This window comes from Bombina bombina, chromosome 2, assembly GCF_027579735.1.
Source record: "Bombina bombina isolate aBomBom1 chromosome 2, aBomBom1.pri, whole genome shotgun sequence".
NCBI lineage: Eukaryota > Metazoa > Chordata > Amphibia > Anura > Bombinatoridae > Bombina > Bombina bombina.
The window spans coordinates 273,044,227-273,071,840 of record NC_069500.1 but is presented as its reverse complement, the minus strand read 5'-3'; the positions used below and the strand labels follow the sequence as shown (position 1 = coordinate 273,071,840).

Below are 27,614 nucleotides of genomic sequence, written 5' to 3'. Positions count from 1 at the left end.
TGCCATTTGCAATCTAGCCCTATGTATATCATGACAATTAGCCATTAAGAAAAATTTCCAAGAGACAGGCAGTGCATCTACAAAAGCTGCTGGAGGATCATCTGTTCTGAAGCTGTGCTAGCTTTTGCCAATGAAGGACCATATCCTCTATGCAGTAGAGCTCCTTATACAGTTCCCTTGTGTATGTGGTGAGGTACACTCTTTTGTTGTGTTGGAACAGAGGACTGCTACAATTCATGGCTTATCACATAAGCTGATAAATTTACATGTTATGGGAGAAACGTGACTGATCCTTCAGAGTGCATACTTAAAGGGACAGTCAAGTCCAAAAAAACTTTCATGTTTCAAATAGGGCATGTAATTTTAAACAACTTTCCAATTTACTTTTATCAACAATTTTGCTTTGTTCTCTTGGTATTCTAGTTGAAAGCAAACCTAGGAAGGCACATATGATAATTTCTAAGCCCTTGAAGGCCGCCTCTATTTTATTTACTTTTCACAGCAGGGGAGAGCAAGCTCATGTAGGCCATATAGATAGCATTGGGATCACGCCCGTGGCTAGTGGCAGACACTGCACTAATTGGCTACAATGCAAGTCAATAGATAACTAAAAGTCATGTGATTAGGGGCGGTCAGAAGATGCTTAGATACAAGTTAGTCACAGAAGTAAAAAAAGTGTATTAATATAACAGTGTTGGTTTTGCAAAACTGGGGAATGGGTAATAAAGGGATTATCTATCTTTTTAAACAACAAAAATTCTGGTGTTGACTGTCCCTTTAATGACAGAGAATCCAGCACCCGGGAAAACAATGGTTTTTCTATACCTGCAAGTATAAAACCCAATAGTCTTTCAGTGTGTTATGGCATGTTGCCGACAACAAAAGAACTAAAGGCAGAGGGCATAAAGAGCAATAAAGTAATAAGGGATGAGTCCGTAAAGACTCCCCATAAGGTGATATTAGTAAAGGGGATCAAAGAAGTGTTTGGGAGGTTCATAATCCACCCATAACATTAAAGACACAGCAGAACAACAATCGTGCAAGCCAAGCCCAATATATAGAAGAGGCCATGATGGAGATAACAGATGTTCTATAGCTGCAAAGTGGCTAAAAAAAAAGAAAATGTATGCTTACCTGATAAATTTCTTTTTTGACCCAATGAGTCCACGGATCATCTTAATTACTAATGGGATATTCACCTCCTAGTCAGCAGGAGGCGGCAAAGAGCACCACAGCAGAGCTGTTAAATAGCTCCTCCCTTCCCTCCCACTCCAGTCATTCGACCGAAGTTAAGGAAAGAAAGGAAAAGCCAAGGTGCAGAGGTGTCTGAAGTTTACAAGGACCAACAACCTGTCTTACAAGAACAGGGCGGGCCGTGCACTCATTGTGTCAAAAAAGAAATATATTGATCAGGTAAGCATAAATTTTATTTTTTATGACATGATGAGTCCACGGATCATCTTAATTACTAATGGGATTCAATACCCAAGCTAGAGTACACGGATGATACGGGAGGGACAAGACAGGAAACCTAAACTGAAGGCACCACTGCTTGAAGAACCCTACTCCCAAAAGCAGCCTCAGCTGAGATAAAAATGCAACATTTATAGGACTTTGAAAAAGTGTAAAGACCGAACCAAGTTGCAGCCTTGGAAATCTGTTCCACAGAAGCTTCATTCTTGAACGTCTGTTCCACAGACGCTTCATTCTTGAACGTCCACGAGGAACCAAGGCTCTCGTGGAATGAGCCGTAATTCTCTCTGGATGCTGTAGACCAGCGACATCAAATGCAAAACGTATAACACTCTTCAGCCAGAAAGAAAGAGAAGTAGCTTTCTGGTCCTTACTTTCTCCTGAAAAAAAAAACACAAATAAAGCAGAAGACTGGCGAAATCCTTAGTCGCCAGCAGGTACAAAGTTTAAAGCACGGACCACGTCCAAATTGTGCAGAAGACGTTCTTTCTAAGAAGAAGGGTTAGGACACAAGGAAGGAACAACAATTCCCTGATTAATGCTCCAATCAGAAACAACCTTAGGAAGAAATCCTAATTTAGAACAGAAAACTACCTTATCTGAATGGAAAATAAGGCAAGGAGACACCTACTGCAATGCCGGGAGCACGGACACTCTACGAGCAGAAGAATAGCAAAAAGAAATAAAACTTTCCAAGATAACAACTTAATATCTAAGGAATGTATAGGCTCAGACAGAGCTCCTTGAAAAAAAAATTGAGAACTAAATTAAGACTCCATGGAGGAGTAACTGGTCGGAACACAGACCTGATCCTGACCAGACCTGACAAAAAGACTGTACGCCTGCCAGGCGGTTGCGGAACAAAAAAGACAAGGCAGATATTTGACTCTTTAGAGAACTTGCCGAGAAAACCTCTCTCCAAAGCTTCTTGGAGAAAAGACAGATTTCCATGAATCCGAAGTCTACTCCAGGCGTAGTCTTAAAATTCGCACCAATAGAGAAATATACACCATATCTTATAGTAAATCCTTCTAGAAAACAGGATTACGAACCTGAATCATGGTCTCTATGACAAAGTCAGAAAAACCCCGCTTTAGACAAAATTAAGCGTTCAATCTCCAAGTAGCCAGTTTCAGAGAAACTAGATACGGGTGAGGAAAGGGCCCTCAAATTAGAAGGTCCTTCCTATACTGAAATCTCCAAGGTGGCAGAGACTACATGTCCACCAGATCTGCATACCAAATCCTGCGAGGCCAAGCCGGTGCAATGAGGATCACTGAGGTCCTCTTCCTACTGAACTCGAGCAATGACCCGAGGAAGAAGCACCAACGGAGGAAATAGGTATGCTAGACTGAAGGTCCAAGATACTGCCAGGGTATCTATCAGTACCGCCTGAGGGTCCCTGGACCGCGGCCTGTACCTCGAGAGCTTGGTATTCTGCCGAGATGCCAAGAGATCTAATTCCGGTTGACTCCGTTTGAGAATCAGGCTGGAAAACTCTTCCGGATGGAGTTCCCACTCCCCTGATGAAAGGTCTGCCTTACTCAGGAAATCCGCCTACCAGATGTCCACTCCTGGGATGTGGATCACCAACAGACAGCAAAAATGGACGTCCGCCAATTGAATTATTTTGGTTACCTCAGTCATCGCTAAGGAACTTCTCGTTCCTTCCTGATGAATGATGCAAACCACTGAAGTTACGTTGTCCGTCTGGAACCCGATAAACTGGACAGAGACTAACTAGGGCCAGGCCAGAAAAGCATTGAAGATTGCTCTCAACTCCAGAATGGTTAGTAGAAGAACAGACTCTGAATCCAAACTCCCTGAGCCTTAGAAATCCCCAGACTGCTTCCCATCCTAGAAGGCTGGAATTTGTTGTCACAATCAGCCAAGATAGTCTGTGACAGCAGGTTCCCCGAGAGTGATGATCCAGAGACAACCACAGAAGAGAATCCCGACTCCTACTCCAGTAGTATTTGAGGAGACAAGCCCGCATAATCTCCGTCCAATTGCCTGAGCATGTTTAACTGTAGAGTTCTGAGGTGGAATCGAGCAAACGGGATGACCGCCACCATCAGCCCGACTACCTCCATGCACTGAGCCACTGATGGTCGAGGGGTGGACTGAAGATTTGGACAAGTATTGAAAATCTTTAATGTCCTGACTTCTGTCAGAAAAATCATCATGGATAGGGAATCTATTATTGTTTCCAAGAAAGTGACCCCTGTGTTTTGAACGAAGGAACTTTTCCAAATTTACCTTCCATCCGTGAGATCTCAGGAGGAATAACAACATTTCCGTGTGGGATCTTGCTTGTTGAAAGGATGATGCCTGGACTAATGCGTCGGTCCAAATAGGGGTGACCACTGCAATGTCCCTTAACCGAATCACCTCCAACAGCGGTCCCAAAACCTCAGAGAAAGTCTGGGAGCTGTAGCAAGACCGACGGGAAGAGTCATGGAATGTAAAAGTTTGTCTAAAAAGACAAACCTTAGAAACTCGTGATGAATGGGAACATGCAACTACACGTCCTTTATTTCTCAGTGTCAGATATTGACACTCTTGAAACAAGGGAGAGTGAAACAAATAGCTTCCATCTGAAGGACGTTAATTTTATGAATTTTAGACTCTTGAGCTCTACAAACAGGACTGAAGGTTCCCTCCTTTTGGGAACCCCGAACAAGTTGGAATAAATTCCAGACTCTGTTCCTGAATCCGAACAGGGACTATCGCTCCCACGTCAGAGAGGTCTCCTATGCAGTGGAAAAATGCCTCTCTTCTTATGCAGATAATCTTTAAAGCAAAGATCTGCCCCTGGAAGAAAAAGCCCTGATTCCAGATTGAATCCTAATGATACAGAGTCTTCTCGGATTGGGGGCAGGCCTAGCCTGCTGTCTTTTGTTCTAGCAGGATACTTGAATTGCATTCCCCCATTCCCGAGGGAATGAATGTCCCTTCTCCTCTTGAATATAGAGAGAATTTCCAGCAAAATAATTCCAAACAAGGTCTTCCCTTGTAGAGAATCACCCAAAAGTTTATACTCTGATGAGGTATCCGCAGACCTTATCTTTCTTGACGCTCTGCGGTTAACTTAATCCTATCCCGGACTTCTTTGAGAGAAGTGTCTGTCCGATAGAATCAGACCACTCACCAAAACAGTACGCCACCACACAGGTGACAAAGCAATACAAACCGCAGGTAGATGTAAACTCTGATGTACACCCCTTCCCTGGGTACTATTGACAAGACTCCTGGATAGAGTCTGCTATATCTGGAGAAAAGGGGGTACCCAGTTTCTCCCTGACTTTGTAAAGTGTACTGGACTTATTAGGATTGACTACGCTGATAATGTCGGAGTCATCCAGTGTATCAGAGACCTTCTAATAACAAACAGAGGTGTTGAAGCCTAAGGTAAAAAGAAAACTCTTCCGTATCAACTAAAGGAATTACCCAGACAGATTCTGAGATTTCCCCCTTATCTATTACCGAAGTATCCCCCACTTCATGCTTTAAGGAGGATAATTAGGAAAAGCTACTACTGTATCAGCAATATTCACTATTTAAATACATCAGACATTGCGTTAATGATCTTAGGAAGCAATGTTTTGCCAAATAACCCCAGGTGGAGTTAGTGAAGAGGTGCAGGGCACTGCATATGTGGGTTATAAAATATTTTGCACTTTTAGAGAAACAAAGTATTTATTCTTATAGTAAGCATCTCTCTATTCATATCAAAAACATAAGGAGATACATTGTAGGATTTCTTGGAACACTCTGTCACACATATGGGTGAATATCCAAGAAAAAACAACCCAGAAAAAAACGTTACTGTCTCTTTAACTATTTAAAGAGAAACTTCTTTATGTTACTGTCTCTTTTAAATTTTTAATAAGTAACTTATAAATTAAGTGTGCAAAAACATGGTTAATAAAAACAGTACTGAAAAAAAACCCTCTACACCTCAGATATCCTTACTTCAGTGCGTTTCTTCCTATGCACATTAAATATTCTGGACTAAGACCTTTGAAACACTGTCTGGTCCGTTACTTTCTTCTATTTAAGAATAAAACCTCTCCTTTATCCCTTCCGATACTTGGAAAAAACTGACAAAGTGCTGCGCAACTAAATTGGCGCCACACAACTCCGCCATCGTGGGCGTTAGCATAATAATCTCCCGGTCGCCATTGATCTTTTTAGTTTTACAAAGCGGAACTGTCGGGACGCAATAACGGACTGATCAGCTTCAGTTTGGCAGCTGCTAGTCCGAGAGACTAAATGTCAACACCTCACACTGATGTCAATATGTGTTCTCCCGGTCGGCTATTGTTAAACCGCCGGGAGATGAGAACACCGTCCCCTTCAACACCTCACCCTGAGCTTGTCTTTTTATAGCTCATCAGATATGGTAATAGGAGATCTCCCAGTCGGCTATTATTAAACCGCCGGGAGATGAGAACACAGTCCCCTTCAATACCTCACCCTGAGCTCGTCTTTTTATAGCTCATCAGATATGTTAATATTAGATCTCCCGGTCGGCTATTATCAAACCGCCAGGAGATGCAGACACAAGTCCCATTCAAATATTTTTACTAAGCGTAACTCCTCCACTGAGCCCATCTTAGAATAACGCATCAGTCTGTCAATAGCGGATCTCCCGGTCGGCTATCATGAAACCGCCGGGAGATGAGAGCACACGTCCCATGCATCCCCGGTGTCTGCGTTTAAACTGTCCCAAAAGGGGTCGCCTGAGCCTCTGGGGGAAATCTATCTTTAACCTCTGATAAAGAGGTCAAATCCAACAAGGTATAATAATGATTTAGTATCCTACCTTTCTTCTGAGCCTTTTCAACCCCCAGAATAAAGTTAGCACTTACCTCATTGTCTCCTGCCGGACAGTAAGGCAGTTCCCAGGTTTGAGAGGTCCTCTCCCTCACATGGACCTGTAATTAAAAACGAAAGTTCTGAGTAATATCCCTCAGATTTTCTTGGCAAGGGCAGCAAAAATTACATGGGAGGCGCACCAAAAGCTCTACTGTAGAGACTGAAATGGACTACGGCTACACCCTAGAACAAAGCAGCACTCTCTGGTACTACTTTAAAAATAATAAACTCTTGATTGAAGAATCTAATCTAACACCTCACTTTACCTCTTCCTATCATTAACATAGGCAAAAAGAATGACTGGAGTGGGAGGGAAGGGAGGAGCTATTTAACAGCTCTGCTATGGTGCTCTTTGCCTCCTCCTGCTGACCAGGAGGTGAATATCCCATTAGTAATTAAGATGATCCGTGGACTCATCGTGTCATAAAAAAGAAAAATTGATACCAGTGAGTAAAAGCAAAAACAGAGGGACTTAGTAAGTGGGCTTGAACTGCTATGTGCTAACTTTTTTTTTAGGTTAGTGGAAGATATTAAACAAGTTCCATAACTCTCACATATGTTAGGTAGGGCTTGAGGTTAGTGATAAAAGACCAGTTGGCAGTTGTGTAGAGGAGTAGCTACTGACATCTGAACACCACAATGGAAGCAAATCTTTACCTATAAAGGTGTAGCTTTATTTTTTGATAAAGCACCTATGTGCTTAGAGTTAGCTGCATATTATCCAGGCTTATCTTCATGCTGTTGCATAGAAACAGGGTACGAATAATGCCAATCACTTTCAATACTAGTTGCCAAATAATAATAGGTGGGAAAGTAAAACCATGTAATACCGTTCCTGAATGGAACATTAGATTATTAAGAATATGGGTATGTAAAAGAAGAGATTTGTTGCAATAAGCAAGCAGCACTTAAAAGAATAATATCCTGCTCCTGTGTGGTCAGTGCCAAAGTCTAGAAGCTTCAATAATATGTTGTAGGAGGACACTGAAACTATGTGAAGCTAATGTGCAGAAGCTTAAACCAGGAAAAGAGGATCAGCGTGAAGAAAATAAAGTGTAAATGCTTGGGACCACAAGTGAATTTGATGGAAGATATTCAAATAAGCAGGCACAACAGGCAACCCTTGCAGTTAAGAATGGAACAGTATGGAGTCTAAGCTAAATACGGCTGAAAGGAATCTATCCAGCAGCAAGGTCCTAGAAAATCAGCCTCTTCCAAGAAGAACATGTTTCCTGTGCCATAGTTAAATTTTAGTAACACGAATCAAGAGAATAGGTTATTTTTTTTTTTTGCAAGGAATGGACAATCCAGTTTATGACTGATACCAAGCAGCCACAATAATGCATAATGGATTTCAGGAAAGATGGCTTTATGAGGAAAGCCTAGAAAAAATGCAAGCCCTAACTTACTAATTGAAATTATGGAAGATCCCTAATTAGAGTGCTTTCATCAAATTACGTTTGCAATAATAGCAACCTGACAGCTCAGATGGCTATTAAGTAGAATTGGCTGGTGATTAGTGGTAACAGAGAAACACTTACCTGTTTCAAAGGTATCATTAAGCCGTCTAGGGTTAAGTTTCCTTTCTGACCGTTGCTGGAAAAAACAAATCATGTTGTTTAGTAATTACACCAATCAGAAAATATCACTAGAATAAAAGATCTGATGTTTTTGCACCCTAAACCTGTAGACTGGTGAGCTCTCCGGAGCAGGGCCCTCTTCCTCCTGTGCTATATTTGTTTTGTTTTGTATTTTATCACAAATCTTTGTCATTGTATACCCCCTATCATTGTACCCAGCGCTACGGAATTTGGCAGCGCTATACAAATAAATGATAATAATTTAGTCTGACAGGGAATACACACTGACACTGGTACATTTAGTTGCTCCTCCTTTACCTTCCACAATACTTAAGTTCTGAAACTCCTCCTTTAACCTTAAACCATAAGTATATATTTTAGCCATGTTGCTCTAAGATACGGCATGATTAGTTCTAAAGGAGCATTTTACTTACATGCGGGGCATGTTCATTTTGAATACAAGTATTATTGCAATATACTTGCGTAACTGGGAATGTTTACTACAAATTGTTTTGCTAACATTCATATTGGAAAAATGCTTCTTTTCAAAACTGATTTATAAAAATGTATGTGCATTTCAGTTATTGTACTTTATTTCCATTTAGGAATGAAGAATGTCCCTTAAAAAAAAAAAAGTCTTACACGCATAGTTTAAAACTAAATAAACGAGTCATGGGGAAAAAAAACATAAAAGCTTCCTGAAATCTTTCTTCTCAAGAATAACCATCAGCACAAATATGTTGAAACTGAGGTCATTGTAAGAATCTGATCCTTAGTCAATATATGCTGCTAGGAAACTGCATTAAAGGGACATTATACACTCATTTTTTCTTTGCATAAATGTTTTGTAGATCTATTTATATAGCCCATAAAGTGTTTGTTTTTTAAAAAAAATGTATAGTTTTGCTTTTTTTTTTTATAACATTGCTCTGATTTTCAGACTCCTAACCAAGCCCCAAAGTGTTACGAGAATACCGTCAGCTACTTCTCCAGCTTGCTCCTGTTTGTGTAAAGGGTCTTTTCATATGCAAAAGAAGGGGGAAGGGGGAGTGTCTTATTTCCCACTTCCAGTGGGCTTTCCAGCTACTTTTTCAACTGAGCTAAACTGAGAGCTTCTAAGTAAGTTTTTAAACAGTTTTATACTGGATTTTTATATCAGTATCTGTGCATCTTATTCTTTATAGTAGTGTCTATTACATGCAGTAATATGAAAATGAGTGTATACTGTCTCTTTAAAGCACAATCTACATTCAGTTGCTTTGTATTTGAGGTGTACAATAAAGAACTGTACAAAAGGCAAATCTTATAGGGAATATAAATGAGAAAATATATCATTGATAAAATGGGCTGTTTTAGGCTTAGTATGTGAAACATCTGTCATCAAATATACACATTTCTCCTATCCATTCTTTGCTGTGGGAGTGAGCAACATCTCGCATGATTTCACCAGTACTCTGCATATGCGAGTCTGTTTGCTGCACCAGCTCAACGGAACAATACCGACTAGTCTGGCACTTGCAGGACAAGTGTTAAGCCAATTATAATGATTTCAGATCCTTAAAAGTTGAAAACAAAGAAGATTCTGGATTTACCAAACACTGTTTTGATCAGAAAAATATTTTGTTGGGTACTAGTACAGGAACACATTCTGCATGTAATCATTATTTGCACACATTAGAGGGTCAGAAAATGGTTGTTCTGACATCCCACTACTAGCCAGTGCCGTTTTTACATGTATAAATACGATTACAAAGATAAAAAGGTGAACTTTCTTTGCATCTCTGTACACAGCAAATCCTTGTAGATAAAAAGCTTTGCCGATTTGTATATGGTGCTCCACAAAATGATTTAACATCTTGATGGAGTTCGCATACTCTGATCCTGGCCGGCGGAACAGTGCTCAGGGTATGCAAACAATAAGTATTCAATAATGTACTCACATGCCACTATTTCCATAGCTCTTTATGCACAATAAATAAAGGGACGATTCTATCAAACCTAACAGATTTTTCCTTGGATAAAAGCTTACCAAAATACTATTCTGTTGCTTAGTTTGTGAATTGTGTATCCCATTAGTTTTTTTCTTTTGGTTTGGAGAATCTTGATGTTGCTTTTTACCATTGCTCTTAAGGTTTTGGTTCTGCCAAAACAAAGGGTAAAAAAAAAAAAAAAAAGTATTCTGAATTAAAGTTACAGACAAAAAAGGCAATACAGAAAATATTAGCAATTCCGGCCCTTTGGTAGCCAGTTTAAATATAAATGAATACTTAAACCGGTGTGATGCTAAAGAAAGAACAAAAAAAAACTGTAGAACTGGCCTTAATTTTACCTTGATTTTTAAGATTTCCGACATCTCTACAGGATTAAAATTTGTGTAAGGCTTCTGTTGTTGCTTGTATTTTGTCCAAGGATCTGCTGAAGAAACTTCAGAAAATAGTTGCATGCACTTCATTTTGGAGCTACAAATAAAAAAATATTTACAGTATTAAATTAAGAAAGTTCAATCATAAGACAATTATTGTGCACAAACATCTTTAAAAAGCCTAGTATCTGACAGTAGTGTTTTACAAATGCATAGTATAATTGTACCAAAAAGAGCACACATCTGCTGACCAAAGACAAGACATACATAAAAATGAATATTTATACACATTTTCTTTCAGTGGGTTAAAGGACCACTTAATACTGTAGAACTGAATAATTGACAAATACACAATTAAAAAGACAATAAATAACACTTACTTAGAATTTGAAATAAGGAGTAGAATATGCTCTGTCAAATTGCAAAGTTAACCCAATTTTTCCCTCCACCATATCATGTGACAGCCATCAGATAATCACAAAATATATATACTGTGCACTTTTGCTCAGTAGGAACTGGAGCCTCAGAAAGTGAGAATATAAAAATAATGCACTTTTTGATAATGGAAGTATTTTGGAAAGTTTTTGTTAAATTGCAACGAATCGTGAAACTTACTTTTAACTTTAGTGGTGTGGTGCTTTAATTATCACTCTCTGTGTTAAACACAGGATAACACTAATGGTTACAAACTAATGCCTACATCCCCAGGAACATAACCTGTCCCAAAACACTTACCCTGTTTTTGGTTACAGGGAGGAGGAGGAAGAAGGGGAAGCATGAATAGGCAAAAAGAAGAAAACTAGTGATGAGTAGCAGCAGAGAAGAAAATGTTCATAAAAAAAAATCTTCTTAATGAAAGTTGTTAATAGATCAGTTAACAACTCTCCTTGGTTTAGATCGTACAAGATATTTGTAATGTGATTTACCCTGATCCCATCACACCTATCCTTGATTTTGATGTTGGAAGTAGATTAGTTTCTGGCTTTCGGAAGAATAAGTATCAATTTTACTTCAGTTGTCTACATTTTCTAAAGTTCATCAGGGAACCTCAAACCTAAGGGCCAGAAGCTGAAATCTGCCTTATTATGTGGACCTTGCAAATGTTAAAAAAAAAAAAAAAAAAAAAAAAAAATGAAATGAAAGGCTAAAAGAAATAGGAAGTACAGAAAAACAAAAATGTATGCTTACCTGATAAATTTCTTTCTTTCTTGACACGATGAGTCCACGGATCATTTAATTACTAATGGGATATATCACTCCTGCCCAGTAGGAGGCGGCAAAGCTGTTAAATATCACCACCCTTCCCTCCCACCCCAGTCATTCGACCAAAGTAAAGGAGAGAAAGGAAGTAACAAGATGCAGAGGTGTCTGAAGTTTATAAAATAGTAACACCCTGTCTAAAGAACAGGGCGGGCCATGGACTCATCCTGTCAAGAAATAAATAAATTTATCAGGTAAGCATACATTTTGTTTTTCTAATGACACAATGAGTCCACGGATCATCTAATTACTAATGGGAATGAATACCCAAGCCAGAGTACACAGATGATAAGGGAGGGACAAGACAGGGAACCTAAACGGAAGGCACCACTGCTTGAAGAACCTTTCTCCCAAAAGCAGCCTCAGCTGAGGCAAAAGTGTCAAATTTATAGAATTTTGAAAAAGTGTGAAGAGAGGACCAAGTTGCAGCCTTGCAACTCTGTTCCACAGAAGCTTAATTTTTGAATGCCCATGAGGAAGCAACAGCTCTCGTGGAATGAGCTGTAACTCTCTCTGGAGGTTGCTGTCCAGCAGTTTCATAACCAAAACTTATAATACTCTTCAGCCAAAAAGAAAGAAGTAGCCGTAGCTTTCTGTCCCTTACGTTTTCCAGAGAAAACCATAAACAAGGCAGAAGACTGATGAAAATCCTTAGTCGCCTGTAAATAAAAAATTTGTGCACGTACCACGTCCAGATTGTGCAGAAGCCGTTCCTTCTGAGAAGGAGGATTAGGACATAAAGAACAAACAACAATCTCCTGATTAATGTTCCGGTCAGAAACTACTTTAGGGAGAAACCCTAATTTGGTACGTAAAACTACCTTATCCGAATTAAAAATAAGGTAGGGAATCATACTGTAATAACGAGAGCTCTGACACTCTACGAGCAGATGACATCGCAACAACAAACAAAACTTCCCAAGAAAACAACTTAATATCTAAGGAATGCATAGGCTCAAACGGAGCCCCTTGAAGAACCTTAAGAACTAAATTAAGACTCCAGGGAGGAGTAACTGGTTTGAACCAAGGCCTGATCCTGACCAAGGTCTGACAAAGCGATTGCACGTCTGGTACATTCGCCAGACGTTTATGTAACAAAATAGACAAGGCAGATATTGGACCCTTTAGGGAACTTGCCGATAAGCCCTTCTCCAAACCTTCTTGGAGAAAGGACAGAATTCTAGGAATCCTAACTCTACTCCAAGAGTAGCCCTTGGATTCACACCAATATAGATATTTCGCCATATCGTGAGGTAAATCTTTCTAGTCACAGGTTTACAAGCCTGAATCATGGTCTCTATGACCGATTCCGAAAATCCCCCGCTTGCATAAAATTAAGCGTTCAATCACAAGCAGTCAGCTTCAGAGAAACTAGATTTGGATGAAGGGCCCTTGAAGTAGAATGTCCTTCCTCAACGGAAGTCTCCAAGGTGGAAGAGATGACATGTCCACCAGATCTGCATACCAAATCTGCGAGGCCATGCCGGTGCAATGAGGATCACCGACACCCTCTCCTGCTTGATTCGAGCAATGACCCGAGGTAGAAGAGCGAACCAGTCTCTCGCAATCCTTAGCAATGATCTCAGAAGCTCGGTCTGGTATTGGAAAAAACATAATTTATGTAAGAACTTACCTGATAAGTCATTTCTTTCATATTGGCAAGAGTCCATGAGCTAGTGAACGTATGGGATATACAATCCTACCAGGAGGGGCAAAGTTTCCCAAACCTCAAAATGCCTATAAATACACCCCTCACCACACCCACAATTCAGTTTAACAAATAGCCAAGTAGTGGGGTGATAAAGAGAGGAGTAAAAAGCATCAACAAAGGAATTTGGAAATAATTGTGCTTTATACAAAAAAATCATAACCACCAAAAAAAAGGGTGGGCCTCATGGACTCTTGCCAATATGAAAGAAATGAATTTATCAGGTAAGTTATTACATAAATTATGATTTCTTTCATGTAATTGGGCAAGAGTCCATGAGCAAGTGACGTATGGGATAGCAATACCCAAGATGTGGAACTCCACGCAAGAGTCACTAGAAAGTGAGGGATAAAAAATAAAAAAAACAGCCATTTCCGCTGAAAAAAATTATCCACAACCCAAATCATAAGTTTGGTCCTCATAATTGAAAAGAAAAAACTTAAATTAGAAGCAGAAGAATCAAACTGAAACAGCTGCCTGAAGAACTTTTCTACTAAAAACTGCTTCTGAAGAAGCAAATATATCAAAATGGTAGAATTTAGTAAAAGTATGCAAAGAAGACCAAGTTGCTGCTTTGCAAATCTGATCAACTGAAGCTTCATTCTTAAAAGCCCAAGAAGTAGAAACTGATCTAGTAGAATGAGCTGTAATTCTCTGAGGCGGGGTTTTACCCAACTCTAAATAAGCTTGATGAATCAAAAGCTTTAACCATGATGACAAAGAAACGGCAGAAGCCTTCTGACCTTTCTTGGAACCAGAAAAGATAACAAATAGACTAGAAGTCTTCCTGAAATCTTTAGTAGCTTCAACATAATATTTCAGAGCTCTCACCACATCCAAAGAATGTAAAGATCTCTCCAAAGAATTCTTAGGATTAGGACACAAAGAAGGGACAACAATTTCTCTATTAATGTTGTTAGAATTCACAACCTTAGGTAAGAATTTAAATGAAGTCCGCAAAACTGCCTTATCCTGATGAAAAAATTAGAAAAGGAGATTCACAAGAGAGAGCAGATAATCAGAAACTCTTCTGGCAGAAGAGATGGCCAAAAGGAACACCACTTTCCAAGAAAGTAGTTTAATGTCCAAAGAATGCATAGGCTCAAATGGAGGAGCCTGTAAAGCCTTCAAAACCAAATTAAGACTACAAGGAGGAGAGATTGATTTAATGACAGGCTTGATACGAACCAAAGCCTGAACAAAACAGTGAATATCAGGAAGTTTAGCAGCTTTTCTGTGGAATAAAACAAAGAGCAGAGATTTGTCCTCTCAAGGAACTTGCAGACAAACCTGTATCCAAACCATCCTGAAGAAACTGTAAAATTCTAGGAATTCTAAAAGAATGCCAAGAAAATTTATGAGAACACCATGAAATTTAAGTCTTCCAAACTTGATAATAAATCTTTCTAGAAACAGATTTACAAGCCTGTAACATAGTATTAATCACTGAGTCAGAGAAACCTCTATGACTAAGCACTAGGCGTTCAATTTCCATACCTTCAAATTTAATGTTTTGAGATCCTGATGGAAAAATGGACCTTGAGACAGAAGGTCTGGCCTTAATGGAAGGTGGCCAAGGGTTGGCAACTGGACATCTGAACAAGATCTGCATACCAAAACCTGTGGGGCCATGTTGGAGCCACCAGCAGCACAAACTATTGCTCCATGATGATTTTCGAGATCACTCTTGGAAGAAGAACTAGACGGGAAAATATAAGCAGGTTGATAACACCAAGGAAGTGTGAATGCATCCACTGCTTCCGCCTGAGGATCCCTGGACCTGTACAGGTACCTGGGAAGTTTATTGTTTAGATGGGATGCCATCAGATCTATTTCTGGAAGCCCCCACATCTGAACAATTTGAGAAAACACATCTGGGTGGATAGACCATTCTCCCCGGATGTAAAGTCTGACTGAGATAATCCGCTTCCCAATTGTCTATACCTGGGATATGAACCGCAGAAATTAGACAAGGGTTGGATTCCGCCCAAACAAGTATCCGGGATACTTCTTTCATAGGTTGAGGACTGAGTCCCACCCTGATGATTCTGTTGTGATCAAAGTCCAGGTTGGACGAACAAAAAAGGCCCCTAGAATTATACGATGGTGATCTAACCACCAAGTCAGAGAAAGTTGATCATTGGGATTTAAGAATATCAATTGTGATATCATTGTATAATCCCTGCACCATTGGTTCAGCATACAAAGCTGGAGAGGTCTCTCATGAAAACGAGCAAAGGGGATCGCGTCCGATGCTGCAGTCATGAGACCTAAAACTTCCATGCACATAGCTACTGAAGGGAATGACTGAGACTGAAGGTTCCGAAGGCTGCAACCAATTTTTAAATGTCTAGTCTGTTAGAGACAAAGTAATGGACACTGAATCTATCTGGAAACCTAAAAAGGTTACCCTTGTCTGAGGAATCAAAGAACTTTTTGGGTAAATTGATCCTCCAACCATGTCTTTGAAGAAACAACACTAGTTGATTCACATAAGATTCAGCAGAACGTAAAGACCTGAGCGAGTACCAAGATATCGTCCAATTAAGGAAACACTGCAATAACCCGCTCTCTGATTACAGTGAGTAGGGCACTGAGAACCTTTGAAAAGATTCTTGGAGCTGTTGCCAAGCCAAAAGGAAGAGCAACAAATTGATAATGCCTTGTCTAGAAAAGAGAATCTCAGGAACTGATAGTGATCCGGATGAATCGGAATATGAAGATATGCATCCTGTAAGTCTATTGTGGACATATAATGCCCTTGCTGAACAAAAGGCAGAATAGTCCTTATAGTCACCATTTTGAAAGTTGGCACTCTCACATAACGATACAAAATTTTCAGATCTAGAACTGGTCTGAATGAATTTTCTTTCTTTGGGACAATTAATCGCTTTGAATAAAACCCCAGACCCTGTACCTGAAACGGAACTGGCATGATTACCCCTGATAACTCCAGATCTGAAACACACTTCAGGAAAGCCTGAGCCTTTCCTGGGTTCGCTGGAATGCGTGAGAGAAAAAAAATCTTCTCACAGGCGGTCTTACTCTGAAACCTATTCTGTACCCCTGAGAGACAATACTCTGAATCCAATAATTTTGGACTGAATTGATCCAAACATCTTCGAAAAAATTTAATCTGCCCCCTACCAGCTGAGATGGAATGAGGGCCGCACCCTCATGCGGACTTGGGGGCTGGCTTTGATCTTTTAAATGGCTTGGACTCCCTTCCCCCCAGTGACAGTTGAAATTATTGAATCCAACTGAGAACCAAATAATTTATTATTGAATCCAACTGAGAACCAAATAATTTATTACTTTGGAAAGTAGGAATAGTAGTATGTTTAGTAAGAGTAGAGATAGCCGCATCAACTTTGGGGATCTTTTCCCAAAACTCCAATCTAACAGTTGGCAAAGGATACAATTTTTTAAACCTTGATGAAGGAATAAAAGAAGTACCAGGCCTATTCCATTTCTTAGAAATCATATCAGAAATAGCATCAGGAACTGGAAAAACCTCTGGAGTAACCACAGGAGGTTTATAAACAGAATTTAAACATTTACTAGTTTTAATATCAAGAGGACTAGTTTCCTACATATCTAATGTAATCAACACTTCTTTTAATAAAGAACGAAATATACTCCATTTTAAATAAATAAGAGGATTTGTCAGTGTCAATATCTGAGGCAGGATCTTCTGAATCAGATAGATCCTCATCAGAGAAGGATAAATCCGTATGTTGCCGGTCATTTAAAATTTCATCAACTCTAGGAGAAGTTTTAAAAGACCTTTTACGTTTATTAGAAGGCGGAATGGCAGACAAAGCCTTCTTAATAGAATCAGAAATAAATTCTTTTAAATTTACATGTATATCTTGTGCATTAGCTGTTGAGGGAACAGCAACAGGTAATGAACTACTACTGATGGAAACATTTTCTGCATGTAAAAGTTTATCATGACAACTATTACAAACCACAGCTGGAGGTATAATCTCCACAAGTTTACAACAAATGCAGCTTTGGTAGAAACCGTTATCAGGCAGCAGGAATCCAGCAGTAAATTCTGAGACAGGATTAGATTGAGACATCTTGCAAATGTAAGAGAAAAAAAACAACATATAAAGCAAAATTATCAATTTCCTTATATGGCAGTTTCAGTAATGGGAAAAAAAATGCAAACAGCATAGCCCTCTGACATAGAAAAAGGCCAGAGGCAAAAGGAATGGGGTTTTAAATAATGAAAATATTTGGCGCCAAGTATGACGCACAACAAAAAGAAAAATATTTTTGGCGCCAAAAAAGTCCGGAAACGAAACACTTGCGTCATAGATGACCTTGCAACCTTGTGAAGGACTCGGCGTCAACTAAGATGCCAGAAATGACGAACTTGCGTCAACAAACATAACTTCGCGTTAAAAAAAACTTGCGCCAAAAATTACGCAATAAATTTTGGCATTTTGCGCCCTCGCGAGCCTAATTCTGCCCGCAAATTTAAAAGGCAGTCAATTGAAAAAGAGACTATACCCCAGGTAGGAAAAAATTTTCATAAAAAAAGCATTTCCAGATATGAAACTGACAGTCTGCAAAAAAGGAAATATACTGAAAACCTGAATCATGGCAAATATAAGTACAATACATATATTTAGAACTTTATATTAATGCATAAAGTGCCAAACCATAGCTGAGGTGTCTTAAGTAATAAAAACATACTTACCGAAAGACACCCATCCACATATAGCAGATAACCATTTCAGTACTGGTTTGGCTATCAGTAGAGATAATGGAATATGAGAGTATATTGTCGATCTGAAAAGGGAGGTAGGAGATGAATCTCTACAACCGATAACAGAGAACCTATGAAATAGATCCCTGTGAGGAAAACCATTGCATTCAATAGGTGATACTCCCTTCACATCCCTCTGACATTCACTGTACTCAGTGGAATCGGGCTTCAAAAAATGCTGAGAATCGCATATCACGTAGAAATCTTAGCACAAACTTAATTCACCACCTCCATAGGAGTCAAAGTTTCTAAAACTGAATTGTAGGTGTGGTGAGGGTGTATTTATAGGCATTTTGAGGTTTGGGAAATCTTTGCCCCTCCTGGTAGGATTGTACATCCCTATATGTCACTAGCTCACGGACTCATGCCAATTACATGAAAGAAACCTCTACCGAGGAAGGTACATCAAAATATTTGCTTAGTTTACTGGATTTCTTAGGATTAACTACGATCATAGTGTCGCTGTCATCCAATGTAGCTAAAACCTCCTTGAGTAACAGACAGAAGTGTTCTAGCTTAAACCTGAAAAGATACAACTTCAGTATCAGCAGGAGCAATTACACTGTCAGAATCTGAGATCTCACCCTCAGATGCTACCGAAGTATCCTCCTCCTCAGGCTTCTGGAGGGGGCGTTCGAAAAAACTGCATCAGTAACCTCGCTAACTGAATGTTTATTTTTTCTCTTGTGTTTTCCTGCAACATGGGGAAAGCAGACAACGCATCAGAAAGTGAAGAAGACATGAGGGAAGCAATGTCTTGCAACGTAACTCCAGGAGTTTTTTTGGGCGGAAGCCCAGGGCACTGCATGTGTGGGCGGTTAAAATTTGGGAGGCTTGAGGAGAAAAGCTGCGGCATATATTTAACATTGTCAGACCCTGGAACAACATCCGCCTTAGAAAATGTTGGCTCCGAAAAAAGTTTATCCCCTATAATTTAAAGTCCTCTCAATGCATGAGCAACAGAAAGGGATTGGTGGTTCCACATTGGCATCAAAACATAAAGAATAATTGACACTTTGCAATGCCTCTTGGCCCATTCTAATTCACAATGGATCAAGCTATCAGATAAAAAAATTCAAATTTTTTAATAAAAATTAAAAACAGAAAAACGTTACTGTCACCTTAAATGTTAAACCATAACTTTTTTTATTTATTATATGCAGAGAGGCCTAAACGACTAAACAATACTTTAGATCACCTCTACACCACAGCTTACTTTGCTGAGGTGCCTAGCTGCCCTGCCGACACTTCCTTTGTAGAAGCCTTCCCTCTAGTAAAAGATCCGGACTCAGGCAGTAGCTATAGAAAAACAGTCTCCAATATAGAAACGCATGCCTCTTTGAAAAAACATAATTTATGTAAGAACTTACCTGATAAATTCATTTCTTTCATATTAGCAAGAGTCCATGAGCTAGTGACGTTTGGGATATACATTCCTACCAGGAGGGGCAAAGTTTCCCAAACCTCAAAATGCCTATAAATACACCCCTCACCACACCCACAATTCAGTTTAACGAATAGCCAAGAAGTGGGGTGATAAAAAGTGCGAAAGCATATAAAATAAGGAATTGGAATAATTGTGCTTTATACAAAAATCATAACCACCACAAAAAAAGGGTGGGGCCTCATGGACTCTTGCTAATATGAAAGAAATGAATTTATCAGGTAAGTTCTTACATAAATTATGTTTTCTTTCATGTAATTAGCAAGAGTCCATGAGCTAGTGACGTATGGGATAATGATTACCCAAGATGTGGATCTTTCCACGCAAGAGTCACTAGAGAGGGAGGGATAAAATAAAGACAGCCAATTCCTGCTGAAAATAATCCACACCCAAAATAAAGTTTAATGAAAAACATAAGCAGAAGATTCAAACTGAAACCGCTGCCTGAAGTACTTTTCTACCAAAAACTGCTTCAGAAGAAGAAAATACATCAAAATGGTAGAATTTAGTAAAAGTATGCAAAGAGGACCAAGTTGCTGCTTTGCAAATCTGATCAACCGAAGCTTCATTCCTAAACGCCAAGGAAGTAGAAACTGACCTAGTAGAATGAGCTGTAATCCTTTGAGGCGGAGTTTTACCCGACTCAACATAGGCAAGATGAATTAAAGATTTCAACCAAGATGCCAAAGAAATGGCAGAAGCTTTCTGGCCTTTTCTAGAACCGGAAAAGATAAAAAATAAACTAGAAGTCTTTCGGAAAGACTTAGAAGCTTCAACATAATATTTCAAAGCTCTAACAACATCCAAAGAATGTAACGATTTCTCCTTAGAATTCTTAGGATTAGGACATAATGAAGGAACCACAATTTCTCTACTAATGTTGTTGGAATTCACAACTTTAGGTAAAAATTCAAAAGAAGTTCGCAACACTGCCTTATCCTGATGAAAAATCAGAAAAGGGGACTCACAAGAAAGAGCAGATAATTCAGAAACTCTTCTGGCAGAAGAGATTGCCAAAAGGAACAAAACTTTCCAAGAAAGTAATTTAATGTCCAATGAATGCATAGGTTCAAACGGAGGAGCTTGAAGAGCCCCTAGAACCAAATTCAAACTCCAAGGAGGAGAAATTTACTTAATGACAGGTTTTATACGAACCAAAGCTTGTACAAAACAATGAATATCAGGAAGATTAGCAATCTTTCTGTGAAAAAGAACAGAAAGAGCAGAGATTTGTCCTTTCAAGGAACTTGCGGACAAACCTTTATCTAAACCATCCTGAAGAAACTGTAAAATTCTTGGAATTCTAAAAGAATGCCAAGAAAAATGATGAGAAAGACACCAAGAAATATAAGTCTTCCAGACTCTATAATATATCTCTCTGGATACAGATTTACGAGCCTGTAACATAGTATTAATCACAGAGTCAGAGAAACCTCTTTGACTAAGAATCAAGCGTTCAATCTCCATACCTTTAAATTTAAGGATTTGAGATCCTGATGGAAAAAAGGACCTTGCGACAGAAGGTCTGGTCGTAGCGGAAGAGTCCACGGATGGCAAGAGGCCATCCGGACAAGATCCGCATACCAAAACCTGTGAGGCCATGCCGGAGCTACCAGCAGAACAAACGAGCATTCCTTCAGAATCTTGGAGATTACTCTTGGAAGAAGAACTAGAGGCGGAAAGATATAGGCAGGATGATACTTCCAAGGAAGTGACAATGCATCCACTGCTTCCGCTTGAGGATCCCTGGATCTGGACAGATACCTGGGAAGTTTCTTGTTTAGATGAGAGGCCATCAGATCTATTTCTGGAAGTCCCCACATTTGAACAATCTGAAGAAATACCTCTGGGTGAAGAGACCATTCGCCCGGATGTAACGTTTGGCGACTGAGATAATCCGCTTCCCAATTGTCTATACCTGGGATATGAACCGCAGAGATTAGACAGGAGCTGGATTCCGCCCAAACCAGAATTCGAGATACTTCTTTCATAGCCAGAGGACTGTGAGTCCCTCCTTGATGATTGATGTATGCCACAGTTGTGACATTGTCTGTCTGAAAACAAATGAACGATTCTCTCTTCAGAAGAGGCCAAGACTGAAGAGCTCTGAAAATTGCACGGAGTTCCAAAATATTGATCGGTAATCTCACCTCCTGAGATTCCCAAACTCCTTGTGCCGTCAGAGATCCCCACACAGCTCCCCAACCTGTGAGACTTGCATCTGTTGAAATTACAGTCCAGGTCGGAAGCACAAAAGAAGCCCCCTGAATTAAACAATGGTGATCTGTCCACCACGTCAGAGAGTGTCGTACAATCGGTTTTAAAGATATTAATTGAGATATCTTTGTGTAATCCCTGCACCATTGATTCAGCATACAGAGCTGAAGAGGTCGCATGTGAAAACGAGTCATGGACACTGAATCTATCTGGAAACCCAGAAAAGTTACCCTTGTCTGAGGAATCAATGAACTTTTTGGTAAATTGATCCTCCAACCATGATCTTGAAGAAACAACACAAGTCGATTCGTATGAGATTCTGCTAAATGTAAAGACTGAGCAAGTACCAAGATATCGTCCAAATAAGGAAATACCACAATACCCTGTTCTCTAATTACAGACAGAAGGGCACCGAGAACTTTTGTAAAAATTCTTGGAGCTGTAGCTAGGCCAAACGGCAGAGCCACAAACTGGTAATGCTTGTCCAGAAAAGAGAATCTCAGGAACTGATAATGATCTGGATGAATCGGAATATGCAGATAAGCATCCTGTAAATCTATTGTGGACATATAATGCCCTTGCTGAACAAAAGGCAAGATAGTCCTTACAGTTACCATTTTGAACGTTGGTATCCTTACATAACGATTCAATATTTTTAGATCCAGAACTGGTCTGAAGGAATTCTCCTTCTTTGGTACAATGAAGAGATTTGAATAAAACCCCATCCCCTGTTCCAGAACTGGAACTGGCATAATTACTCCAGCCAACTCTAGATCTGAAACACAATTCAGAAATGCTTGAGCTTTCACTGGATTTACTGGGACACGGGAAAGAAAAAATCTCTTTGCAAGAGGTCTCATCTTGAAACCAATTCTGTACCCTTCTGAAACAATGTTCTGAATCCAAAGATTGTGAACAGAATTGATCCAAATTTCTTTGAAAAAACGTAACCTGCCCCCTACCAGCTGAGCTGGAATGAGGGCCGCACCTTCATGTGGACTTAGAAGCAGGCTTTGCCTTTCTAGAAGGCTTGGATTTATTCCAGACTGGAAATGGTTTCCAAACTGAAACTGCTCCTGAGGATGAAGGATCAGGCTTTTGTTCTTTGTTGAAACGAAAGGAACGAAAACGATTATTAGCCCTGTTTTTACCCTTAGATTTTTTATCCTGTGGTAAAAAAGTTCCTTTCCCACCAGTAACAGTTGAGATAATGGAATCCAACTGAGAACCAAATAATTTGTTACCCTGGAAAGAAATGGAAAGTAGAGTTGATTTAGAAGCCATATCAGCATTCCAAGTTTTAAGCCATAAAGCTCTTCTAGCTAAAATAGCTAGAGACATAAACCTGACATCAACTCTGATAATATCAAAAATGGCATCACAGATAAAATTATTAGCATGCTGAAGAAGAATAATAATATTATGAGAATAATGATCTGTTACTTGTTGCGCTAAAGTCTCCAACCAAAAAGTTGAAGCTGCAGCAACATCAGCCAAAGATATAGCAGGTCTAAGAAGATTACCTGAACACAGATAAGCTTTTCTTAGAAAGGATTCAATTTTCCTATCTAAAGGATCTTTAAACGAAGTACCATCTGACGTAGGAATAGTAGTACGTTTAGCAAGGGTAGAAATAGCCCCATCAACTTTAGGGATTTTGTCCCAAAATTCTAATCTGTCAGACGGCACAGGATATAATTGCTTAAAACGTTTAGAAGGAGTAAATGAATTACCCAATTTATCCCATTCTCTGGAAATTACTTCAGAAATAGCATTAGGAACAGGAAAAACTTCTGGAATAACCACAGGAGATTTAAACACCTTATCTAAACGTTTAGAATTAGTATCAAGAGGACCAGAATCCTCTATTTCTAAAGCAATTAGTACTTCTTTAAGTAAAGAACGAATAAATTCCATTTTAAATAAATATGAAGATTTATCAGCATCAATCTCTGAGACAGAATCCTCTGAACCAGAAGAGTCATCAGAATCAGAATGATGATGTTCATTTAAAAATTCATCTGTAGAGAGAGAAGTTTTAAAAGATTTTTTATGTTTCCTAGAAGGAGAAATAACAGACATAGCCCTCTTGATGGATTCAGAAACAAAATCTCTTATGTTATCAGGAACATTCTGCACCTTAGATGTTGAGGGAACTGCAACAGGCAATGGTACATTACTAAAGGAAATATTATCTGCTTTAACAAGTTTGTCATGACAATTAATACAAACAACAGCCGGAGGAATAGCTACCAAAAGTTTACAGCAGATACACTTAGCTTTGGTAGTTCCAGCACTAGACAGCGATTTTCCTGAAGTATCTTCTGACTCAGATGCAACGTGAGACATCTTGCAATATGTAAGAGAAAAAACAACATATAAAGCAAAATTTATCAAATTCCTTAAATGACAGTTTCAGGAATGGGAAAAAATGCCAATAAACAAGCTTCTAGTAACCAGAAGCAAAGAAAAAATGAGACTGAAATAATGTGGAGACAAAAGCGACGCCCATATTTTTTGGCGCCAAATAATACGCCCACATTGTTTGGCGCCTAAATGCTTTTTGGCGCCAAAAATGACGCCACATCCGGAACGCCGACATTTTTGGCGCAAAAGGACGTCAAAAAATGACGCAACTTCCGGCGACACGTATGACGCCGGAAACAGAAAAGATTTTTTGCGCCAAAAAAGTCTGCGCCAAAAAATGACGCAATAAAATGAAGCATTTTCAGCCCCCGCGAGCCTAACAGCCCACAGGGAAAAAAAGTCAAATTTTTAAGGTAAGAAAAAATGATTGATTCGAACGCATTATCCCAAATATGAAACTGACTGTCTGAAAATAAGGAATGTTGAACATTCTGAGTCAAGGCAAATAAATGTTTGAATACATATATTTAGAACTTTATAAATAAAGTGCCCAACCATAGCTTAGAGTGTCACAGAAAATAAGATTTACTTACCCCAGGACACTCATCTACACGTTTGTAGAAAGCCAAACCAGTACTGAAACGAAAATCAGCAGAGGTAATGGTATATAAATAAGAGTATATCGTCGATCTGAAAAGGGAGGTAAGAGATGAATCTCTACGACCGATAACAGAGAACCTATGAAATAGACCCCGTAGAAGGAGATCACTGCATTCAAATAGGCAATACTCTCCTCACATCCCTCTGACATTCACTGCACGCGGAGAGGAAAACCGGGCTCCAACTTGCTGCGGAGCGCATATCAACGTAGAATCTAGCACAAACTTACTTCACCACCTCCATAGGAGGCAAAGTTTGTAAAACTGAATTGTGGGTGTGGTGAGGGGTGTATTTATAGGCATTTTGAGGTTTGGGAAACTTTGCCCCTCCTGGTAGGAATGTATATCCCAAACGTCACTAGCTCATGGACTCTTGCTAATTACATGAAAGAAACATGCGTAATCAAAACTCTCTCTGTCCCTCCGGTCACTAGGAAGTGAGGGAAAGTGGCCCGCAACACAGATTGCTGCCCCTCATAGATCCGCCCACCGTGGGCGTCTTAGAAAAAAAATCTCCTGGTCGCCATTTTGATAGAAAAACCGCCAGGAGCCATGCAAACCACCAAAAACCTAGAGCCTAATTACTCCTCAACCCCAGTGCCTGCATCCCAGCCGTCTACATAATATCTCCTTATCAATAGGAGAATATATGGTCCTTTATGTGTGTGTCCCATCTCTAGTAAGTAAAGTGCCCAATTTTTTTCTGAGTCTTCTTTATTACGCCAGAAAAATTAAAGTTAGCACTTACCTCATACATCTGCCAGACAGCAAGGCAGCTCACCAGGTTTGAGAGGTCCTCCCCCTCACATGGACCTGTGGAAAAAAAAAAAAAAAAAACTATAAAAACCGAGTAATTTTGCTCAGGCTTTTAGAGTTAGGGCAGCATCAGTATATGGGAGGCGCAGTGGGAATTATGTCCCACAAGTTCCCATTGCTCTAAAGCCACCACTGCTCTACTAAAGAGACTGATATGGACTACGGCTACACCCTAGGACAAAGCATCACAATCTTGCACTACTTAAAAAATAATAAACTCTTGATTGAAGAATCTTTTTTTTTTTTTTTTGAAAATAATTTTTATTGTTTTTGAAAGATGAATGAACATGAGAGCATCAAAAGCATGTACACACATATCAATAGTACATATTACAATATTAACAGAAAATTACAATATGTAAAGCAATCACAGATAATACGGAACGCAAGAGAGAATGCTGAGTATTAGAGTCAATGCCAGTTGCTTGTGGATCTCCAATCGTACCCTCACCTCTCCAGGTAAGAGCGCTGAAACACTGTTGTTGCAAAAGGATAAACACATAGCAATCTATCCAGATAAATCAGCATTCTCCAGAGAGTGTAGAGGTTTTATCATAGTTGTGCATACCAATATCATAACTTAACCATAAAACATTACAGATCAGGTATATTAGTCAAAACAAATGCAGGCTGTGCCAAGCTATCTAATAGGCGGGGGAGGGGAAAAAGGGAGAGAAAAAAAAAACAAAAAAAAAAAAACACAAACAAACACAAACACAGACCAGGAAGAGGTATAGGAGTGGAATTTTAGGGAGGGTTCAGTAGGGGGGGGGGATGAGGGGGGCTGAAGTGTTCATGTAGCGCTAGATCGGTCCAACACCAAAGAACCACAATCACCCCATATTATTTGCGGGAAGAATTACTTTGGGCAATATGCCCAAGTTTTGATCTGGAGGTCCACTGATCCATGGATGTGAGAGACGTAGGACTCCATTCTCTTAACAAAGTCCAAAATGTCGGTCACTTGCTCCCAAGAGGGTGCAGCACGTTGTAGCCACATACGGGCCACAGCCAGTTTAACGGCCAGGAACAGGTAGATACAGAACAGTTTTTGAGGTAAGGTTAACTTACCGGGCAAGATGTGAAACAGACATGAACTTGAGGACAGAGGTACTGGAATACCCCCCGAAGAGCAATACCGGATTGCTCTCTGCCAGAGCGGCTGAATCTGTGGGCAAGACCACCAGATATGTTGAGGGGTTCCCATGTCCTCGCAACCCCTCCAGCATTTAGGCGAGTTGACTGGCGAAATCTTAAACAAGCGAATGGGAGTCATATGCCATTGGAGCATGACCTTGAGGAACAACTCATACAGAGTTGTGCAGTGTATAGCTTTCTTAGTGAGTTGGACTGCAGTCCGCCAGTGCTGTGGTTCGTGTGAGACCGCCAGGGAAGATTCCCAGTGCCGAATCGGGGGAGATTTGTAGAAAACTGGGGGTTTCATGAGTACAAGATACGAAATGGATAGGAGTTTGGTAGGAGGGGCCAGAGAGTCCCATCTCACCTCCCAGGTAGTTTTGGTTCTCAAAGGGCTTGTATCAAAGCCCCATGATATGAGGAGGCTACGTAGTCTCCAAATAATAGGCGGGGGAGGGGAAAAAGGGAGAGAAAAAAAAAACAAAAAAAAAAAAACACAAACAAACACAAACACAGACCAGGAAGAGGTATAGGAGTGGAATTTTAGGGAGGGTTCAGTAGGGGGGGGGGGGATGAGGGGGGCTGAAGTGTTCATGTAGCGCTAGATCGGTCCAACACCAAAGAACCACAATCACCCCATATTATTTGCGGGAAGAATTACTTTGGGCAATATGCCCAAGTTTTGATCTGGAGGTCCACTGATCCATGGATGTGAGAGACGTAGGACTCCATTCTCTTAACAAAGTCCAAAATGTCGGTCACTTGCTCCCAAGAGGGTGCAGCACGTTGTAGCCACATACGGGCCACAGCCAGTTTAACGGCCAGGAACAGGTAGATACAGAACAGTTTTTGAGGTAAGGTTAACTTACCGGGCAAGATGTGAAACAGACATGAACTTGAGGACAGAGGTACTGGAATACCCCCCGAAGA

The 27,614-nt window shown here is 39.8% G+C and overlaps 1 protein-coding gene across 1 annotated transcript in view; it reads right to left on the bottom strand.

Moving 5' to 3' along the window:
- The window catches only part of DCP2 (decapping mRNA 2), a 201,060-nt gene that overhangs the window by 44,591 nt on the left and 128,855 nt on the right, over positions 1–27,614 (bottom strand). Inside the window, exons 8-10 of the mRNA XM_053701546.1 lie at positions 10,264–10,393; positions 9,964–10,074; positions 7,896–7,950 (exon numbers count right to left, since the gene is read on the bottom strand). Of these exons, the coding sequence (XP_053557521.1) occupies positions 7,896–7,950; positions 9,964–10,074; positions 10,264–10,393 (296 nt within the window). The remainder of the gene's footprint in view (positions 1–7,895; positions 7,951–9,963; positions 10,075–10,263; positions 10,394–27,614) is intronic.